General features: G+C 36.8%; 1 protein-coding gene across 12 annotated transcripts in view; it reads right to left on the bottom strand.

Annotated features, from left to right (window-relative positions):
* LOC129921094 (RNA-binding protein 24-B-like) overlaps positions 1 to 23,347 on the bottom strand; it is a 177,904-nt gene that overhangs the window by 13,743 nt on the left and 140,814 nt on the right. For 2 of the 12 annotated variants that reach the window (XM_056002763.1, XM_056002764.1), the window contains exon 8: positions 18,072 to 18,294. The exons of the other annotated variants lie outside the window; for them this stretch is intronic. In XM_056002763.1, the coding sequence (XP_055858738.1) occupies positions 18,254 to 18,294 (41 nt within the window). In that variant the 3' untranslated portion in view covers positions 18,072 to 18,253. Of the gene's footprint in view, positions 1 to 18,071; positions 18,295 to 23,347 lie in introns of those variants that run through there. 12 annotated transcript variants of the gene reach the window in all.

Consider the following 23,347-nt stretch of genomic DNA (forward strand, 5'->3'; position numbering starts at 1 on the left):
TTTTTTAGAATGCGGATTAGAAGCTTGTTTATTTGACCAAATTATGTTAGAGAGACACAAAAACTATAATTACTTGTGATGAACTCTGGGCTACACTCACTTGTTTACATAAACTAGATTACAAAATACATACTAAAGATTTTCGATAAATCCACTCTTGTCCCAGTTTTAGTTTAAAATATATTTCTTGGAGCTTTTTGAAACTATAATAAACTGATAAGTTCTTTGAAATTAATTAAAATGTTATTAAATACAATAAACCAATGTTCTAATAAAATTGTTCTTTACAATAACAACATCTTATTCGTTCCTTTTCTATAAGTGATCTACAAAGTTTTTTGAAATGTGTATTAACCGGTTGGTTTTCCCCACATGACATAATTTGGTCAGATAAACAAGCGTCTAAACCGGTTCTAATCGCATTCTACAAAATTAAAACAGTTTTATAACTACACATGCGTACGTGTCGATCGCAAGCATATTTAATTTGAAAATAAATGCCATTAATTTCGAACATGAATCGATTTTTTTTCTTCGTTTTGTGTAATATATATTTTATATTGTTTAAAAGGTGAGTCTTTAACTACATAGTACTTAAAAACCTTTCATTTGACATCAATATTTCTCTTGTAGCTCTCATGATATTTGCATGTAAAAGGGACAAGTAAGGGTTATTAGAACGAACTTTGGAGCCTTGCATCTCAAGATTTGAAAAAAAAAGACATAGATTGAATATACCAACCTCCAGCTTCATTTTGAGACTAGTCTCATTAATGTACGCTCATGGCCCAGGTCCCATATAATTTTGCCCCCTCTCCTTTATTGTTAGACAGACAATGGTATTGAACAAATTTTTAAAAAATTCAAAACCAAGTTATAAATGGTTTTTGACAACAAAAACATAAGTAAGACCTTTGACAAAGAAGTGATTATAGGTAGGGGAATTTTTTTTAAAAAATTTGAAAAATGCCATTCAAAAGATAATGAAAAAAAGATTATGGGTCTTACACTTTACACTTCAGAAATTTCAGATGTAGTGAGCTTAGAGCAAGCTGCAATCTACAATCAGAGGCTCATCATAAGTTTTTTTTTTTTTTTGTCCGTGGGTAGGTGTTGAAATCCTCATAAGTGCATGTGTTAGTGGTAAGTAAATAACACATGCACAAAAATATATAACAATAAACATATATTACATTATAAAATTAATACAGACATTGAAAAACAATTAAGTGGTGCACTGGTCCGAAAACTTGTTTTCAATCCCACCTTACTTATATTCTTACTTATATTAAAGTCGATATAAGATGTGTTTAAGTTAAAAAGTTTACATAGATTGTTCTATGAAAGTCAACGTGTAAAAGTTCAAATCTTCGAAGGTGGTGAGACCCTCCGCGATAATTAATCCCGATACAGTTAACAAGGTTGGAGCATCAATGTGTCCATTGAGAAGTTGATGGAGAAATATTAGGTCTTTGATATAGAGTTTGAATCTGAAGAAGTTGGATCCTTTGTTCATATGGAGGCAGGTTATAAGGATCAGACCAAGGAAGTCCCTTTAGAGCGAATCTTATGAAATTATGTTGAATTGATTCAATACGGCTTTTGTGAATTTATATTCAAGATGGGGTCGAACGTAACAATTATATAAGGAAAGTGTAACATAGGGGTCATTAAATTCCTTTGCCAAACGTTTAATAAAACCGAGCATAGAGTTAGCTTTATTTATAATGTAATTGATGTGTTCAGTGAATTCTAAATTTGAGCTAAAGTGAACACCCAAGTCCCTGAAACGGTCAACTCGACACACATGCAATTTTTGTATGTACACGCAATCGCAAAACACCGCAAACATACAAACAAAAAACAAAACATCTAAACAAAAAAAAAATCAACCGCAATCGCATCACACCAAATCAATCCCAATCACACTACACCGCATAAACAACAACATAAAATGCATGGAAATATATACGCATTCGCATAAAATCATTGTTTACTAACAATACACATAATTTGTTGAATACCATTATCCAAATAAGAAATCTGTTTGTCTCTTTCGCTCCTATTACATACGAAAACAAATCGCAAAGTGCAACAGTTAGCTCAATACTATGATATGAAGTTATTTTTTTTGGTAAAATATTTGGAAACGGTTTATTTAAAAATTCGACAAAGTTCTTTGGAGTGGCGTGATGTACTATTTATAAAATTCCCATTTATAAAAAAAAAAAAATAAACAGTTAAATATTTTCTACAAAGTTCTTTAGCGTGGCGTGATGTACTTTAATCGAAATGTTAAACATTACATTTCGATTAAAGTACTTCGGCGTGGCGTGATGTTTTTTCTTTAATTCAGATTAAGTTTAACTCTAACAGTTACTTGTTTCGCTAACGCAATTTACAAAGTATAATTTAAAAAAAAAAAATAAAGTAAAGTTATTCTTTTCGCCAAAGTTAATTAAAACTGAACAAAATACCAAAATTACTCGTTTCATTAAAGTTATATAAACTAAAATCTGTGTTTATAAAAATAAACAATGAGCTTAGTTAAACGGGACTCATCGCGCAATGGCTTGAAAAGGTGCTTAACCGCAAGCAAAAAGGCCGAATCCCTTGATCAACCAGACATTGAGTCATACCTCGTCATTTTGGGCGACCATTGGAGCAATTTCTTGCTTGCCCAAGAAGCGGTGGAACTCTCCTGCGGCGAGGACACCATTCAAGAACAAGAGTCTGAAAGGGAGCAGGGAGAGCAATGGTATCGAGTAGCCCTAGCCAACTTCAATAGGGCATTAGCGAAGGTAAGAACAAATATTGAACCCCATAATGAAAATGCACCCGCACCAACACGCGCCAATATCAAACTCCCGCCTTTGGGTCTTCCCAAATTTTCAGGGGAAGCAAAAGATTGGAGGCCGTTCCATGATGCATTCGTCTCCGTTGACACGTTGTCAGGCGCACAAAAATTGCAATATTTACGATGTTCCTTGGCAGATAATACGCGCGCCTTGCAAATTATTAATGGGCTTCCCATTACAAACAATAACTACCAAGAAGCTTGGACTCTGCTCAAGAAACGCTATGATGTACAACGTGTGCTAATCGATGCTCATTTCCGCGCACTCTTCTCATTGAAGAAACTCAATGAGTCATCATCCGCTTTGAGGCATCTGGTTGATACTATTCAAGAGCACTTCCAGAGTCTCAAGGCTTTAGGCAGACCTGTAACAAATTGGGATGACTGGCTGGTACATTTAACGGTCGGTAAGCTAGACGCCGAAACTCACAGGCAACGGGAATTATCATTTACTGAAGACAATGTTCCCAAATTCGATGATTTAGTTGCTTTTCTTGAAAAAAGATGTCGTAGCTTGGACGCAATTGACTCATATCAAAAGCCTGCCGCATTTAAAGCAACACCACAAAGAGGTAAGCCAAACAAACCTTTTTCTTCTCTTCTTGCATCATCCGCACCACAAGAACAAAACCAAAATATACCTGCGAAGTCATCAGCTGATTCATGTTCAGTTTGCTCCAGCAACCACAAGATTTTCGCCTGTGACAAGTTTCGCGCGTTTGATGTAAAAAAAAGAATTGGTTTTGTCAAAGACAAAAAACTGTGCACAAACTGCCTTCGATCTGGGCATTTAGATGAGAAATGCCGCAGCGCCAACACCTCGTCGCCCTAGTATTGGAGTGCCGTATACGCCAAATTACATTTTTTGAACTAGGCATGCAGTCGTATGTTTTCGAAGTTGCTCTTTTCAAATCTGCTATCCGTTTTTTTCTATCTTTTTTCGTTGCCGAGATATTCACTATTGTTTTGACAAAAACAAGAAATTTTGGCATTTACGTCAAATTTTTCATGCAATGCAAGAAAATTTTGAGAATTGTTTTATCAAAAAATACCAGCGGTTATTTCTTTCGCCATTATCTTCCGAGCATTTAAATGCGATTTCCCAAAAATGTAAAAATGCCGTATACGGCACTTCAATACTAGGGCGACGACCTGCCGCACGTGTCGCATACGTCATCATTCGCTTCTACACGATGATTCGCCATCTACGTCCAGCAAACTGCCATCAAACAACTATTCGCAATCTTATTGCTCAATATCAGAACATCAAGTGCTTTTAGGCACGGCTATTGTCGACGTCCTTGACAATTCTGGACGGTATCAACCAGCCCGAGTACTTTTCGACAATGGATCTCATCTCAGTTTCATAACTGAAAATTGTATGCGTAGATTGAAGCTTAAAAGATCTCCAAAAACAACAATGATACAAGGAATTGGTGCCACAACAGCTGGAAGTTCCAAGGGTGAGGTTCAACTTCAGGTTTCATCAACTGATCACAGCTTTTCTACCACCATAATCGCTCAAGTTGAAAGTTCTACCTAAACTCACGAACATGCTTCCTCCGGTCCACATCTGTCGACAAAACTGGTCACACCTCATGTCGCTTAATCTCGCTGACCCACATTTCGGCACACCAGCTTCCATCGATATTTTAGTCGGAGCCGATGAATTAGGACAATTCCTTTGCACAGGGTTAATCAAAGGCCCCACTGGAACACCTTTGGCACAGCAATCTACACTGGGATGGATTCTTTTCGGCAAAATACACAACTCCGCAAAAGTGGATACAACGATATTACCCGCAACACTCGCTTCTACTGTATCACCCGCAGCAATGACCACAACCGCATCATCCGCATTTTCTACTACCGCAGTTGCTGCACCAGAAACCGCAATTTCCGCTTCTACCGCAAAAACCCCATCAATCAACACATCTACCGCACTCAACTCAGCAGTATGCTTGTTTTGTAACACCGCACTTACCAAGGCTGTTACAAAATTTTGGCAAATTGAAGCTCTACCTGAAATCAAACATCTTTCAATCGAAGAATTAACATGCGAAAAGTTTTGAAAAGACTCATTATCGCCAAGAAGATGGGCGATACGTTGTCAGCCTACCATTCAAATCCGATTGCCCTCTCGGCAATTCAAGAAATGCTGCAATTCGAGCTCTACAACGCATGGAGGCTCTATTCCTGAAAGATGAATCCCTAAAGATCAATATAGGAATTTCATCCAAGAGTTTATTGACCTTGGTCATATGGAAAAAGTTAATCATCAAGCTGTCCCTGGTAAGCATTATTACATGCTTCATAGAGCCGTCTTCAAGGAAACAAGCACAACGACTAAGTTGAGAGTCGTTTTCAACGCGTCTTGCCGCACTACCACCGGGTTTTCGCTTAATGACACCCAAATGGTCGGTCCACAGCTTCAACCTGAACTTTACTTGGCTTTAATACGAATGCGGACCTACCGGTTTGCTATGAGTGCTGACGTGACCAAAATGTATTGCCAGGTAAGAATGCATAAAGAACACATCGACTACCAACGCATCGTTTGGCGAAATTTACCCAAAGACGACATCGAAGGATATCGAATTCTGACCGTCACATATGGTGTCGCTTCTTCATCCCATCTCGCTGTCAAATCATTACAACAAGTCGCTTTAGACGAAGGTCAAAACTCTTCTGCTGCAGCAAACGCCATCATGAACCATTTTTATATGGATGACCTTCTAACTGGCTGCCATGAAGATTTGCAAAGGCTTCAGATAGCCGTATCCACCATCCTAGCTAAAGGAGGGTTTTCACTACGTAAATGGTCTTCGAATTCTGCCCTCGTCATAAATTCTCTGCCAGACCATCATCGTGAACTCCTCCAGCCATTAGACTTATCAGACGCAGATGGAGTTCGAACTCTAGGACTTCAGTGGGACCCACCGTTTGACAAATTATCTTTTTCTGTCAAAACTTTTGAGGTAAGAACATCCAAGTTAACAAAACGTTTACTACTTTCAGAAGCCACAAAATTGTTCGACCCCCTTGGCCTTCTCGCCCCAAAAACAATCATTCCTAAAATGCTATTTCAACGCCTTTGGCAACCCAGGGTTGATTGGGATGAAGCAGTGCCACAGGACGTCAACCGACAATGGCTTCACTACACCGAACATATAGCAAACAAACCTTTTTCTTCTCTTCTTGCATCATCCACACCACAAGAACAAAACCAAAATATACCTGCGAAGTCATCAGCTGATTCATGTTCAGTTTGCTCCAGCAACCACAAGATTTTCGCCTGTGACAAGTTTCGCGCGTTTGATGTAAAAAAAAGAATTGGTTTTGTCAAAGACAAAAAACTGTGCACAAACTGCCTTTGATCTGGGCATTTAGATGAGAAATGCCGCAGCGCCAACACCTCGTCGCCCTAGTATTGGAGTGCCGTATACGCCAAATTACATTTTTTGAACTAGGCATGCAGTCGTATGTTTTCGAAGTTGCTCTTTTCAAATCTGCTATCCGTTTTTTTCTATCTTTTTTCGTTGCCGAGATATTCACTATTGTTTTGACAAAAACAAGAAATTTTGGCATTTACGTCAAATTTTTCATACAATGCAAGAAAATTTTGAGAATTGTTTTATCAAAAAATACCAGCGGTTATTTCTTTCGCCATTATCTTCCGAGCATTTAAATGCGATTTTCCAAAAATGTAAAAATGCCGTATACGGCACTTCAATACTAGGGCGACGACCTGCCGCACGTGTCGCATACGTCATCATTCGCTTCTACACGATGATTCGCCATCTACGTCCAGCAAACTGCCATCAAACAACTATTCGCAATCTTATTGCTCAATATCAGAACATCAAGTGCTTTTAGGCACGGCTATTGTCGACGTCCTTGACAATTCTGGACGGTATCAACCAGCCCGAGTACTTTTCGACAATGGATCTCATCTCAGTTTCATAACTGAAAATTGTATTCGTAGATTGAAGCTTAAAAGATCTCCAAAAACAACAATGATACAAGGAATTGGTGCCACAACAGCTGGAAGTTCCAAGGGTGAGGTTCAACTTCAGGTTTCATCAACTGATCACAGCTTTTCTACCACCATAATCGCTCAAGTTCTACCTAAACTCACGAACATGCTTCCTCCGGTCCACATCTGTCGACAAAACTGGTCACACCTCATGTCGCTTAATCTCGCTGACCCACATTTCGGCACACCAGCTTCCATCGATATTTTAGTCGGAGCCGATGAATTAGGACAATTCCTTTGCACAGGGTTAATCAAAGAACCCACTGGAACACCTTTGGCACAGCAATCTACACTGGGATGGATTCTTTTCGGCAAAATACACAACTCCGCAAAAGTGGATACAACGATATTACCCGCAACACTCGCTTCTACTGTATCACCCGCAGCAATGACCACAACCGCATCATCCGCATTTTCTACTACCGCAGTTGCTGCACCAGAAACCGCAATTTCCGCTTCTACCGCAAAAACCCCATCAATCAACACATCTACCGCACTCAACTCAGCAGTATGCTTGTTTTGTAACACCGCACTTACCAAGGCTGTTACAAAATTTTGGCAAATTGAAGCTCTACCTGAAATCAAACATCTTTCAATCGAAGAATTAACATGCGAAAAGTTTTGAAAAGACTCATTATCGCCAAGAAGATGGGCGATACGTTGTCAGCCTACCATTCAAATCCGATTGCCCTCTCGGCAATTCAAGAAATGCTGCAATTCGAGCTCTACAACGCATGGAGGCTCTATTCCTGAAAGATGAATCCCTAAAGATCAATATAGGAATTTCATCCAAGAGTTTATTGACCTTGGTCATATGGAAAAAGTTAATCATCAAGCTGTCCCTGGTAACCAACGCATCGTTTGGCGAAATTTACCCAAAGACGACATCGAAGGATATCGAATTCTGACCGTCACATATGGTGTCGCTTCTTCATCCCATCTCGCTGTCAAATCATTACAACAAGTCGCTTTAGACGAAGGTCAAAACTCTTCTGCTGCAGCAAACGCCATCATGAACCATTTTTATATGGATGACCTTCTAACTGGCTGCCATGAAGATTTGCAAAGGCTTCAGATAGCCGTATCCACCATTCTAGCTAAAGGAGGGTTTTCACTACGTAAATGGTCTTCGAATTCTGCCCTCGTCATAAATTCTCTGCCAGACCATCATCGTGAACTCCTCCAGCCATTAGACTTATCAGACGCAGATGGAGTTCGAACTCTAGGACTTCAGTGGGACCCACCGTTTGACAAATTATCTTTTTCTGTCAAAACTTTTGAGGTAAGAACATCCAAGTTAACAAAACGTTTACTACTTTCAGAAGCCACAAAATTGTTCGACCCCCTTGGCCTTCTCGCCCCAAAAACAATCATTCCTAAAATGCTATTTCAACGCCTTTGGCAACCCAGGGTTGATTGGGATGAAGCAGTGCCACAGGACGTCAACCGACAATGGCTTCACTACACCGAACATATAGCAGAACTAGCAAAAATCAAAATTCCACGGTGGGTAGGGTTAGGAATCCCCAATGCAACATCCGACCTGCATGGTTTCGCTGACGCCTCGCAAAACGCTTACGCCGCACTGTTGTCCAAAATGACTTATCTCGTTGCAAAAATCATAACTTTTGAACGGATTGAGGTAGCGGTACAGTTTTTTTTTAATTTGAAGGAAATTTCCAGGGCTGTTACACCAATGAATTTCAAGAAAATTGTTTTACAGGGTGTTTAGGAATCATCGGCCGAAAACCGATTTTCTTAAAAAAAAAATATTTAAATTAAAATTGGTATGCCATTTTGTAGAAATCACTAATTCACATCTAAAAAAAGTTCAGATTACACTTTTCCATGATATTACGATTATAGAGAATGCCAAAAAAGTTGGTCCCGGAAGTCCGTCTGTCTGTCTGTCTGTATAAGGATCTACAGCCTAAACGGATGGACCGATTGACTTCAAATTTGGTATGTAGCATTTTTTGGAGACCCTCCAGAGGGGTTTTTGGAATTAATTTTTTTGGGCCAAAAATAACGGTACTTGTCATACACCAATTTCAGTAAAGCTGTAATTGCTCAAAAACGGCTCCAACAATTTTGTTTAAAAAATTCGAATGTAAGTTTGAAAACAAGGTCTATCTTCAAATGAAAAAAATTTTTTTGGAAAATCATTATTAACGGTACCTGCCATAGAACGGTTTTTTTTAAATCCGATATTCTCCGAAACGGCTTATTCGATTTCAACGAAACTTTTTTTCAAGAAGCACTTATATAACTCAAATATAGGCCAAAAATAAAATTTCAAAAAAAATAATTTTTGGATTTTTAAAAAAATTTTGAAATTTTTTTTTGAAAAATAAAATTTTCGAAAACGCGACATTGTATTTTTTTGAAATTTTGTTTTTAGATGCGGATTAGTGATTTCTACAAAATGGCATACCAATTTTAATTTAAACATTTTTTTTAAAGAAAATCTGTTCCTTCTGCCTTCATTTTTTTTCAAAGTACAAAATCTCGGCAGTGCGCAAGCATGCGCAGCTAAATATTTTTATTTTGGATCAACAATTGATTGGTACACATACCCTATTCGGCTTAATGCATGGAACCGAATGGATTTTTTACGGTACCTGCCATAAAACCGTTTTTTTTCAAATCCGATATTCTCCGAAACGGCTTATTCGATTTCAACGAAACTTTTTGTGAAGAAGCACTTATATAACTCAAATATAAGCCAAAAATAAAATTTAAAAAAAAATAAATTTTGGATTTTTAAAAAAATTTTGAAATTTTTTTTTGAAAAATAAAATTTTCGAAAACGGGACATTGTATTTTTTTGAAATTTTGTTTTTAAATGTGGATTAGTGATTTCTACAAAATGGCATACCAATTTTAATTTAAACTTTTTTTTTAAAGAAAATCTGTTTTTGGCCGATGATTCCGAAACACCCTGTGAAATAATTTTATTGAAATTCATTGGTATAACAGCCCTAGAAATGTCCTTCAAATAAAAAAAAAAATTGTACCGCTAACTCAATCCGTTCAAAAGTTATGATTTTTGCAACGAGATAAGTCATTTTGGACAACCGTGCGCCGCCGCCCTATATATTCGCACAGTCACATCAAATGGGGACATCATTGTTCAACTACTGACAGCAAAAACAAGGGTCGCTCCTTTGAAAACGACAACACTTTCCTTGTCCCGCCTGAATTATGCGCAGCCGCTCTATTAGCCAAATTAGTTTCTACAATACGACCAACTTTAGGAACCAACATCCGTCATGTCTTTGGGTTGACAGATTCAACAATATGTCTCGCTTGGATTCGACAATTTCCTGGCAAGTGGTGTACTTTTGTGGCAAATCGAGTCTCACAAATCCAACAAGTAATACCACCCGAAAATTGGTACCATGTTCCAACTGCCCAAAACCCAGCTGATTGTGCAACCAGAGGCATTACTCCAGATAATTTGTCCCAATTTTCCCTTTGTTGGAATGTTCCCTCTTGGCTGCGCCTACCTGAGTCATCTTGGCCCCCTCAAGAAATCTACTCAACCATCTTGGACCAACGTTCTGAACCTGTCAACATCGCAACTACTTCCAACCCACCGCCGATGTATGAACTAATAAATCGCTATTCGTCACTCACAAAATTGAAGCGTATTGCTGCATACCTTTTAAGGTACAAGTACAATCTTCAACAAGCCGCGCTAATACGCAAAGAAAAAGAAGCTACACCCTTTCGAAATCTTCATCTTCGACTTTTTGAATTGGACGAAGCTCTTCTCTTCTTGGTAAAACTAACTCAAGAACTTTTCTTCAATGACGATATCAAACGCCTCGAATCCAACAAACCTGTCTCATGTCACAGTAAGTTACTAAGACTCCACCCTTTTTTGGACGAAAAAGGAATGCTGAGAGTTGGAGGTCGACTTACAAACACATCCTTATCACCAGACAAAAAGTATCCCCTTCTACTACCGAAGACATCAAAAATCACAAAACTCATCTGTGACGACATTCATCGCATTACACTACATGCAGGTTCGCAATTAATGCAAGCAACGCTACAAAACCGCTTTTGGGTCATCAACGCTCGTAGTGTCTTGAGAAAGATTTCTCTATCCTGCATCAAATGTCGTCGACAAACCCATCATCTTCAAAGACAACTCATGGGTGACTTGCCTAGACCTCGAGTAACAGCATCTAGACCTTTCCTGAGTAGTGGTGTCGATTTTGCTGGACCTGTTTATAGTCTAAGAGCCAGGAGCAGATTTCTTGCGTGAGAGGTAACCGATTCATATGAATGTCAGAGGTAGCGTGGGTCATGGTGATGACGAATACCTTAGTCTGCCTGCATTTATTTGTGGCGTTGTCGAGAAAAAGCGCATCAAAATTACCATTTTTCTGAAAATCGATTTAGTGAGGGTAACCATTTAAAATTTATTGATAACCAACGCCACATACTCACTGATAACAAATATACCAATGGCAGACATTTTAAGTGCGGCCAAAACCCCGGCAGACTGTCCCGAAAATGCGTTTTTTTTGGCGTTTTTAGACTTTGGGGTAACCACCTAAAATTAATCGCATCCTGTAGCGGTAGACTCCCTGATAACAAAAATTGCCATGGCAGACATTTTGAGTGTGGCCAAACCCTCGGCAGACGGTTTTGAAAATGCAGTTTTTCTGAAAATTGATTTATTTAGGGTAACCACTTGAAATTAGTCGCATCCTGTAGCGGTGGACTCCCTGATAACAAAAACACCCATGGCAGACATTTTGAGTGCGGCCAAACCCCCGGCAGACGGTTTTGAAAATGCAGTTTTTCTGAAAATTGATGTATTTAGGGTAACCACTTGAAATTAGTCGCATCCTGTAGCGGTGGACTCCCTGATAACAAAAATACCCATGGCAGACATTTTGAGTGTGGCCAAACCCTCGGCAGACGGTTTTGAAAATGCAGTTTTTCTGAAAATTGATTTATTTAGGGTAACCACTTGAAATTAGTAGCATTCTGTAGCGGTGGACTCCCTGATAACAAAAATACCCATGGCAGACATTTTGAGTGTGGCTAAACCCTCGGCAGACGGTTTTGAAAATGCAGTTTTTCTGAAAATTGATTTATTTAGGGTAACCACTTAAAACTAGTCGCATCCTGTAGCGGTGGACTCTCTGATGACAAAAATACCCATGGCAGACATTTTAAGTGCGGCCAAACCCCCGGCAGACGCTCCCGAAAATGCAGTTTTTCTGAAAATTTATTTATTTTACTTTTTCACATAACTCGCGTATTATTGGACCTAGCAGAAAAAATTGTATAGCAATCTTAAAGATAATTGAATTTCCTGCAGAATATGTTAAATAAGTTTTTTCGATTAAACCTTCGGTTTAAGAGTTAGGGTGGTTTTATTGAAGCAAGTCATAGGGTGATTTTCTTATTTTCGTCATATCTCTTTTATTTGAGCTTTTTTAAAAATTAATTTGTAGTAAAAGTTGTAGATCTTTTTATTACCTTCATTTATTACAATAACGGTTTCTCAATTTGACAGACCGTTTTCGATCTGTAGGAAAAAAACTTCAAAAAGTTTACAATTTTTTATAAAGGAAAAAGGTTCTACAGGGTAGTTTGCAATAGATGTAACAAAAAACCTAGGCGTGTAGGTTGCACTCAGGCAAGAAAAAAATCGTATAGTTTTAGGCGGGGAGGGGCAAAAAGATTGCTATTTTTTATATAGGAAAAAGCTATATAAAAAATTGCAAACTTTTTGAAGTTTTTTTCTTACAGATCGAAAACGGTCTATCAAATTGAGAAACCGTTAATGTAAAAAATGAAGGTAATAAAAAGATCTACAACTTTTACTTCAAATTAATTTTTAAAAAAGCTCAAATAAAAGAGGTATGACGAAAATAAGAAATTCACCCTTTGACTTGCTTAAAAAAACTACCCTAATAGCCCGGGAGCCAGCGTCATTATTCAATGTTAATGATGATAACGCTTAAACTATTTTTTATCTGTAGTTTAGGCAAATGTAATCAACAAAATCGATGCCTGCCACCTCAACAGTGGGGCAATAAGTGGCAACAAATTTTCAAAGTTGTAAAAAAAACGAGGTCACATGTCTAACATGATAAGACTTGAAACCGGTCTAGAACGTTAGTTGGCACTGCCTTGAGAAAGAAAAACCATGCCTGCCACCTGGACAGTGGGGCGAAGTTATCCTGCCGCTGACCTAAAGTTGTAAAAAAAACCGTCAAATTGTTATATGTGATAAGGGCTGAAGTATGTTTAGATAGTTAGTTTGACATTTAAAATAGAGGAAAAACCATGCCTGCCGCTTGCGTCCCGGGGAGAAGTCGCCGGCAGGATCGAAAATAGTCGCACTGTCGCATACTGTATACAATCCAAAAATATTTTGTTTTTGGGTAGAAATCTGAGAGAGAAACAATGTTTTGATGAATTTTGTAGACCGTTTAATAAAGAACACTGAAAAAATAATATCAGCTCTAAAAGTCTAATATCACTCTAAAAAAGGGGGCAAAGAGGGGAAAAACACCCTTTTTAATCTATTAATTATTTAATTTTATCTAAACAGCTATGAAACTAAATGTATACAAGAAATATGCATATTTTTTGCATAATTTTATATCTTATAACAATAATATAAGAAAAAGGGGCACAAAGAAGGGCAAATGGGATACAAACACATTTTTATATGGTTTCTTGATACCCATATATTCAAAACGAAATTCTTTTAGAATAATTAGTTTTATTTCTGGCACTAATATAAATCAAACCATACAAATTTGAGAGTGGTGCGGTGGGGGTGGTTATGGGTCTAAAACACCCTTAATTTTTTTTTTTTGTTTCATAACGAAACGTAATGTGTATTTTTTTGCAAAAGTCGTAACTGGCACAAATTGATAAGATTATTGCAATCTTAATTTCACATTTTTTATTTGTGAGATCCTTACCAGAATTTCCACTGGTAATATATTTATTTTTAAATGAAACATTTTTTGCAATCAAAAATGTAAATTTTTTCAATATAAATGTCTATTTTTTTTTTTTTTTCAAAAACATTTTGTTTGTCAATGATGAAGTTGTTTTTATTTAAATCATGGATAAAAATGTTACTTTTTTTTTAAATTATCAATTTATTTTCAAATGAATACTTTCCTTTTCCTATTTTTATACCTGAGTTCATACTTGTGCAAAAAAAATATAATTGGAAAAACCATTTATTGGCTGATTTTCATAGTAAATTTTTTTATACCTGATTTCCTAATTGGTGCCAAGAAAAAGTAATAAAGAAAAATTATTTTGCATATTTTACCTAAAAAGGGTTAAATGCTCTTTTTCCAAGAAAAAGTAATTAGGAAAAATAATTCAATAAATCTACCCTATTGAACATTTTGGAAACAAAGGATAACAAAGAACCACCATCGCATGTAGATGTACAAATTTTCGATGGATTTTTCATTCTTCATCTGATGAGAGAGATCCCAGCTTCTTTTGGAAATATTTCAAAAAAGATACTGCAGATGTTTACGAGATGTACAGCCGGAACGGTGATAGTAACCTTTGACGAGTATTTCTCACCCTCAATCAAGGACAATGAACACACGTTGCGAGGTACAAACCGAAGTCAAATGTATATCAAATAAAGGGTCCCGATCAAGTCCGGCCTGCAGACTTTCTATCCGAGCTGAGAAATATTAATTTTAAGGAGAGCTTGGTGTGTTTTTTGATCGAAGACTGGAAAAATCAAGAGATGGTGACATTCTTAAAAAATAAAACAGTTTATGTTAACTATAAAAATTGTTACAAATTTTTGGAAGTTAATGGAGCTGTTGTTAGAACAGAAGACGAAAATAAAGCATGTCCTGAACACGAAGAAGCCGACACTAAAGTCATTTTCCACGCCTGTCAAGTGGAGCCAGATTCGAATGTTCTTATTCGCTGTTCCGATACGGACATTCTCGTCATTGCACTTAGAAACATGCAGCACTTGAAAGAAAATGTAAGACTTCGGCTGAAAGTTGGCGTTGGTAATGCAGAAAGGTTCATCAACGTGTCGAAGCTCTACGAATCATTGGGACCAGATTTATGTCAAGCTCTTCCAGGATTCCATGCTTTCACAGGATGTGACTTCAACCCTGCATTTTTCAAAAAAGGCAAGAAGCGGCCACTTACAATTCTTCAAAACTCAACTGATTTCATCGAAGCCTTCTCAAAACTGAAAAACTATCCAGACATCGAAGCACAGATATTTGACATACTAGAAAGATTTGTTTGCTACATATACGGACTTAAACAGTTTAATGACGTCAACGAAGCCCGGCTTTCAATTTTCGCCAAATCCTTTAAATGCAACGACATTGAAGAGACGTTCAAAATTAAAACAAAAAACTTTTATGGCTCAATTTTGCCACCCTGCAAGTCGGAGCTGCGCCAGCAAATTTTGAGATGTGCTTACATCTGAAGTATATGGAGTAATGCATACCGCCAAAATCCCACCGTCCTCTCTCCTTCTAACTGTGGATGGCAAGAAATAAGGGACAAACTGGAGTTTAGGTGGTTTGAAGGTGACCAATTACCAACTTCGGTCAGCGAAGTTTTGATTAAGGATCATTCAAACATTGATGATTCAGGTAAATACATCAACTTTCCATCTTCCTTTGACAATTCATACAGTTTTTAATCTATGTTCCTTTAAACAGACGCAAATATCCAAATTGACAACGAAGAAGATGATGAAGAACCTACCCACAACCAAGTCAGCACTAGCGAAGATTCTGATGAAGAAGATATTTCACGTTTTGATAAAATAGATTAAAATGGGTATTTTTCCCCCTTTTACCCCTTTGCTTTGGAGTTATAAAAGACTTTTAGAGCTGATATTATTTTTTCGGTGTTCTTTATTAAACGGTCTACAAAATTCATCAAAACATTGTTTCTCTCCCAGATTTCTACCCAAAAACAAAATATTTTTGGATTGTATACAGTATGCGACAGTGCGACTATTTTCGATCCTGCCGGCGACTTCTCCCCGGGACGCAAGCGGCAGGCATGGTTTTTCCTCTATTTTAAATGTCAAACTAACTATCTAAACATACTTCAGCCCTTATCACATATAACAATTTGACGGTTTTTTTTACAACTTTAGGTCAGCGGCAGGATAACTTCGCCCCACTGTCCAGGTGGCAGGCATGGTTTTTCTTTCTCAAGGCAGTGCCAACTAACGTTCTAGACCGGTTTCAAGTCTTATCATGTTAGACATGTGACCTCGGTTTTTTTACAACTTTGAAAATTAACTGTAAATTAATGCACCACGGGTGCGCCTGCAGGCATCGATTTTATGTTTTTCTTATGTAAAAACTGCCCGAAAAAAATAAATTCATCCATTATCAAATCTTTCAAAAATGAGTGACGCTGGCTCCCGGGCTATAACTCTTAAACCGAAGGTTTAATCGAAAAAACTTATTTAACATATTCTGCAGGAAATTCAATTATCTTTAAGATTGCTATACAATTTTTTCTGCTAGGTCCAATAATACGCGAGTTATGTGAAAAAGTAAAATAAATAAATTTTCAGAAAAACTGCATTTTCGGGAGCGTCTGCCGGGGGTTTGGCCGCACTTAAAATGTCTGCCATGGGTATTTTTGTCATCAGGGAGTCCACCGCTACAGGATGCGACTAGTTTTAAGTGGTTACCCTAAATAAATCAATTTTCAGAAAAACTGCATTTTCAAAACCGTCTGCCGAGGGTTTAGCCACACTCAAAATGTCTGCCATGGGTATTTTTTTTATCAGGGAGTCCACCGCTACAGGATGCGATTAATTTTAGGTGGTTACCCCAAAGTCTAAAAACGCCAAAAAAACGCATTTTCGGGACAGTCTGCCGGGGCTTTGGCCGCACTTAAAATGTCTGCCATTGGTATATTTGTTATCAGTGAGTATGTGGCGTTGGTTATCAATAAATTTTAAGTGGTTACCCTCACTAAATCGATTTTCAGAAAAATGGTAATTTTGATGCGCTTTTTCTCGACAACGCCACAAATAAATGCAGGCAGACTAAGGTATTCGTCATCACCATGACCCACGCTACCTCTGACATTCATATGAATCGTTTACCTCTCACGCAAGAAATCTGCTCCCGGCTCTCGGTCTATTACCTAGGAATGTCAAAAGGTCGAGAAGCTAAAGCTATGAAGGGAAACATTTCGGTATTCATTTGTATGGCAACTGGTGCAATGCACCTAGAGCTCGCTAGCGACCTTTCTTCGGCTACTTTCATATCCGTTTTCAAACGTTTCGTATCTCGTCGAGGCCACTGTAAAGACCTTTACAGTGATAACGGAACGAACTTTGTTGGTGCCGAAAAAGAGCTCAAGCTATTACTCTCTGAAGCTTGCAAGGACGAAATACTAGCTCATTATCTTTCTGAAGATGGAACGAACTGGCATTTCAATCCTCCAGCAGCTCCTCACATGGGCGGCTACTGGGAAGCTGCTGTGAAGCGAGTTAAATTTCATCTACGTCGCACACTTGGTGAGCATCTTCTTACTTACGAAGAATTTTCAACTTTATTGGTCGAAATCGAAGCTTGCGTCAACTCGAGACCACTGTGTCCCATTTCATCAGACGTAAATGACTTGGCAGTTCTCACGCCTGGTCATTTTTTTATCGGAGAACCACTCAAAACAATCCCACAACCCGATGCTAAATATCTTGAAGGCAATCTTTTGAACAGCTCGCATCGCATTTCTAACTTACATACGTCAGCACTTCTGGAGACGATGGAGTTCTGAATATCTCGTCCAGCTTCAGCAACGTTCCAAGTGGAATCGATCCTATCCTAACTTGAGCATAGGTGACCTAGTCGTCATAGGTGATGAAAACTTGCCCCCAACCAAATGGAAACTTGGCAGAATCACTAGCACTCACCCTGGCGACGATGATAAGGTACGTGTCGTTACAATTAAGACATCTGATGGTTCTCTCACTCGACCAATTGTAAAAGTTTCACAACTGTTATCTATCGACAATGATTGGAATTGAAATTAATTATAAATAACTATTTTTCTCTTTAAATTCTCAATCTTTAAATGTATTCTTTAAATTATTTTCAAATAATTGAGTAATTTTGTATAGCATACTTCGACTTAAAAATTAAAATTTTAAACTCAGTGTATTTGAATTTCGTAATTTAAAATTATTTTCTTTGTAAATTATCAATGTTGAATTCATGAATTAATTTAAATTTTCCCTTGTATTAATTTAATGATATTTTTTGAACTAATTTGTTAATTTGTTCCAAGGCGGGCGGAATGTTGACGCCATAACATACATTTTTTGTTATCTATTAATTAGTCTTGTAAGAGTCAAACACCGGTACGGTTGTACCTGCAAGTGGAATAAAAGTTTAAAGAATAAAAGTTTTAGTTTTGTTTTTTTTTCAGACTTTAAGGTAATTGAAAAAAAGAAGATTGATTTTCTTGCTTTTTTGATTAAAATTGATCGGGTTCAAAACATTCTAGCTCTTTTTGTAGATGACGTGCAGATATAATTTATATGAATATTTTGAGCTGAAACATAGATTTTCAGATGGTACAAACGTTTTTAATTTTTGTTTACATTTTACACTTCATAATGACAAAAAATATCTGTCTGCAAATTTTGAATAAAATTGTTTAGTCTTTGATGAAATATGCAATATTAACTAAAAAATATATCAATTTGGCAGAAAACGGCAACGCCATATTTCCCTTCCCCGAAATTTTTATGAAAAACTAAAAACGCAGTTTTTTTACAATCTTTAAAATTATGACGAGCACCAAATTTAATCGATATCGTTAGAGCCGTTTTTGAGATAATTGCAATAACTCATTAACGATACACGGGAAGAGCCGACATTAACAATTAAAAAAAAAAGAAAATGTCATATTTCCATCATCCTTATTTTTTGAGAAAAACTAAAAACGCAGTTGTATTAGATTTACGTACAGCATAACTTGTGTCAAATTTAATCAAAATCGTTAGAGCCGTTTTCGAGAAAACTGCAATACCTCGAAAAGTTTGTATGGGAGGTATACGTTCTAGGCGAGATATTAAAAAACGAAAAAAAAACCAACCTTGGAAATTACGAAAAAACTATCTGTACCAAATTTCATGAAAATCTGCCGAGCCGTTTAGGCTGCAGCTATTTGTAAAGATGGACGCACGGACGCACCGCCGCCGCGCCGCTTAGTGCGGCGATTGTATGGAGATGGTGGACAAAAATCAATTTTATAAAAAGGAATAGATTTGGCAAAGAAAAATTGTTGTAGATGTAATAAAGAGAAATTCTAAGAAATTGACGAAATTTTCACGCCCCCTGCCACGCCCACTTTTGTATATGATTATTTATATCTAGAAAACGGCGTGCACCATTTGATTCAAATTTAGGAAATTTGATTATCTAGATGAGTGTGAAAATTAAAAAAATAGTTTAGACCCTTTCCGCCCCCTGCCACGCCTACTTTTGTATATGATTGTTTATACCTTAAAAACGGTTTGCACCATTTGCACCAAATTTAGGAAATTTGATTATCTAGATGAGTTAAAAAAATATAAAATAGTTTTGACCCTCTCCGCCCTCTGCCACGCCCACTTTTAAATGTAGTGTTTGTGTCTTCCACGACTAGTTCCCCTTCATCAAGAGGTTAAAATGCTATCAGGAAGAGTAAGTTTATTTTTAGGATTCAGTCGTCGACTAGGTTTCATGCTGTACGCATCTCTGTCATTCTCGATTTTTTTTCGTTTGTGCTTAGCTCTTATCAATAATATAACCCGTTTCTGTTAAAACAACAAATACATATCCTTCTCTTTCTTACACATCAAGCGCGTGGTTAATAAATCGTGTTGCTAGTGGTGTTCTACTAAAACCACATGGCCCGTGGGGCTAAAATGAAACACGGGAACCGATATGAAGGGCTTTCTGAAGACTCCATATCGGAACCCAACCCCAAAAGAAATAGAAAAAACGAAAGCATTTTTGATGATTTCTTCAATCTCCCAAAAACAACAATTTCTAAAAATCGAAAGTTCATTACGGTCGCTTCTACAGATGTAGATAAACCTTTGACATCAATAAGCATTTTCGCGCTTCGCAAGGCCATAGACGCAATTAGTACACAATATGAGCAAGTATCCCAGCTAAGAGACGGTAAGCTTCTTATTTTGACCAAAAACCAAAAAATTGCGGACAAATTTATAGCCGTAAAAAATCTTCCTGATTTATGTTCAGTTTCAATAACGATGCATAATCAACTCAACATCTCTAAAGGTATTGTATACGCCCCTTGGCTCATTACTGTCCCCGAAACTGAAATAGTACTAGAAATGGGAGTGCAAAATGTGACTGAAGTCTACAAATTTACTAAAATATTTGACGGAAAACCCAAACCAACAGGGCTAATGCTCTTTACTTTTAATACTTACCAACCTCCTGAAACAGTAGTGATAGGTTGGACCAACGTAAAAGTCTCTGAGTATGTTCCAAACCCCATGCGGTGTAAGAACTGTCAAATACTCGGACACACAAAGAAAAGATGCAATAACAATCCCATGTGCCACATTTGCAATTTGCCTCCACACATTGAAACAACATGCACAAGAACAATGTGTGCTAACTGCCTAGCGCCCCACCAATCTGACTCCAAAGACTGTCCAAAATTTACAAATGAAAGAAGTCCTCAAAATAAAAACTAAAAAAAAATGTAGCATGGCCGACGCAAAGCGTATATACAAAGAAAGAAATCCCTTAATGCCAAATCCCCCCAATCACCAATTATTCGCTGATATTGCAAATCTTCCAAATAATACAGTAAAACCCAAAAACAACACAATTCAACCAATTGTAACCAAAAACAACACAATCCAACCAACTGCAAACAAAAACTCAAACCCCATCTCCACAGTATCTATACCTGTTTCTAATAATTACAAATCTATAAGCTCAGTAGCCAACAATCCTACGGAACTTTTAGAACAACAAAAATCACCCCCATCCATCTCATCCCTTCCAAAAAATAATGGAAGTAATATACAAACCACATCAAACGATATTCATATGAATACATATCCAAACTATAATAATTCACTTTCAACTACAAACCAATTTACACCTAACTCTTTCGATGTCACAAAAATCCCACCTTCATCATCCAACTCACCTATATCCGATGTTACAAAACAACTTATTCAAGTAAATGATTATTTTATTCAAAACTCCGATATGGAAGATGATTCCATATAAAAACAATAATTATGCACCAACCTCTGACTCTGCTGTTTTGATGTCGAATCAGGCATGCTCCTTGAGGAGCATGGATGCTTCGACATCAGGGCAGCAGAGTCTAAGAACAGACCACCGCAATAACAACAACCCAAAACTTTCACTAACTAAAAATTATTTTAAAACTCTTCAATGGAATATAAACGGTTATATTCACAATTACGATGAGTTAAATTTATTAATTAAAGAAAGATCGCCTTGTGCCATATCTCTGCAGGAGACACATTGTGCGTTTCAATCTTCCCCTATTGTTCCTAAGGCATATTTAGGGTATTTTCACAATTTTGCTTCAAATCTTTCGTCCAAACAAGGAATAGCCCTTTTAACCCTCTACTGCATGAATTATGATCGAAGTGATATACAATTTTTTTTTACAATTTTTTAGCTTTATTAGGGGTTGAAAAAGGTATTACATAAAAAGTTTTATTTTTTTACATATATATAAATTTTTGGAAACATAAACCATAGATGGGTTAGTATGCAGCAAGGTGATTTCCAACAAAAAATTAATAACCCATATATGGTTTAGTATGCATTCAAGGTATGTTTTGTAAAGTATGTTTTTATTACAATGGACTTTTCTTATTCATGGAATTTATTCAAACTCTTTCTTTTATCATTGTAGCAGAAGAACACATTCCATTTTCTACACATTGTGTACGTTTTCAGTCCACAAATTTGACATTTTGGTGTTTTTTTTTGCCATTCAGGGATATGGTCGATGTTTCCATTTGGCACTGAATTCAACGACTTTTGCCCTTGGTTGTTGTGAGTGAATTGAAGTTTCGGGAAAAGATGGAGATGGACTTCCGTGACTTGTATAACCCCCTCCCCTTTGTTTTGTTTCATCTCTGCTTTGATCACCTGATAAAGTTGAAGGTCGTCCTCTTTTTCGTGACATTGTAGGTTTTAAAAATTTGCATATAAGTGCTCGGAGATGGCTTGTTTAACATTAAAAGAGCCAGAATCTGAAGCTAGATCATCATCACTTCGAAAGCCATCACGAGTTTTAGCATTTACACACTTATTTTTTCTATAGAAAGTCTTCGAATTCATTTTTCAAAAAAAAATATAAATCGTACAAAAATCAGTCATGTATGTCGCCAACGCATGATAACCCATATATGGTGTTTTGGAAAAATGCCAAAAAAAGACAAAAATTATTATAAAAACAAAAAAACAAACTTCGTAAACATATAAAAGTATAATAAATACATATGAAACTTATTTTTAATTGGATGCATTTTACTTGTTTATTATAAAAAAAAACACCGGAAAAGTACACACTTTTATTCACTGATTTGCGCTTTACACATGCTCTTGAAACAATGAATTTATTTCAGAATCACGACTCTCTTACTGATAATAAAAACCGATTTATTATAGAAAAATAGACGTAGTTTTATTATAGATTTTTCTTTTTGACATTTGGTGCAATATAACGGAAATAAATCGATATGAAATTGATAAACCATATATGGGTTGGTATGCGGTAGAGGGTTAATTAAAAAAAATATTCCCCACACACAAATAATTATAAATTCAAACATCTTAACTTTAGCTATAGAAGTAAATTTATCTATCAAATTTACAATAATTAGTATTTACATTTTGCCCCAACAAACATTCACTCGTGCAGATCTTGAAAATATCGTAAATCAAGTGCATACTCATATACTGTTTTGTGGTGATGTAAATTCTTGGAACGTCCTTTGGGGTTCTATTTCGACAAATCATCGGGGTACAATAATTGAAGAGTTTTTATTAAATTCTGATCTTATGGTTTTGAACAACGGTTCACCAACACATTTTTCGACCCATAGTTCTCTGACGCATATCGACATAACATGCTGCTATTCTATACTCTACCCATTAACATCTTGGCGGACATTAGAAGATCTGCATAATAGTGATCATTTTCCCATTATGATAAGTATTCTTACTAGCACAAACAAATCAGAGTTCACATCTAGTCCCAAATTTAAAACAGACTTAGCCGATTGGAAACATTACCAATCAATCGTTACAAAATATCTGTCAGATAAAGAAACATCTTCAAATACAAATAAAGAAGCAGCTTTAATACAAAAATCCATCCGTGTCCCAGCCAATCTTTCTATT

The sequence above is a fragment of the Episyrphus balteatus genome, chromosome 1 (assembly GCF_945859705.1).
Source record: "Episyrphus balteatus chromosome 1, idEpiBalt1.1, whole genome shotgun sequence".
Classification (NCBI taxonomy): Eukaryota; Metazoa; Arthropoda; class Insecta; order Diptera; family Syrphidae; genus Episyrphus; species Episyrphus balteatus.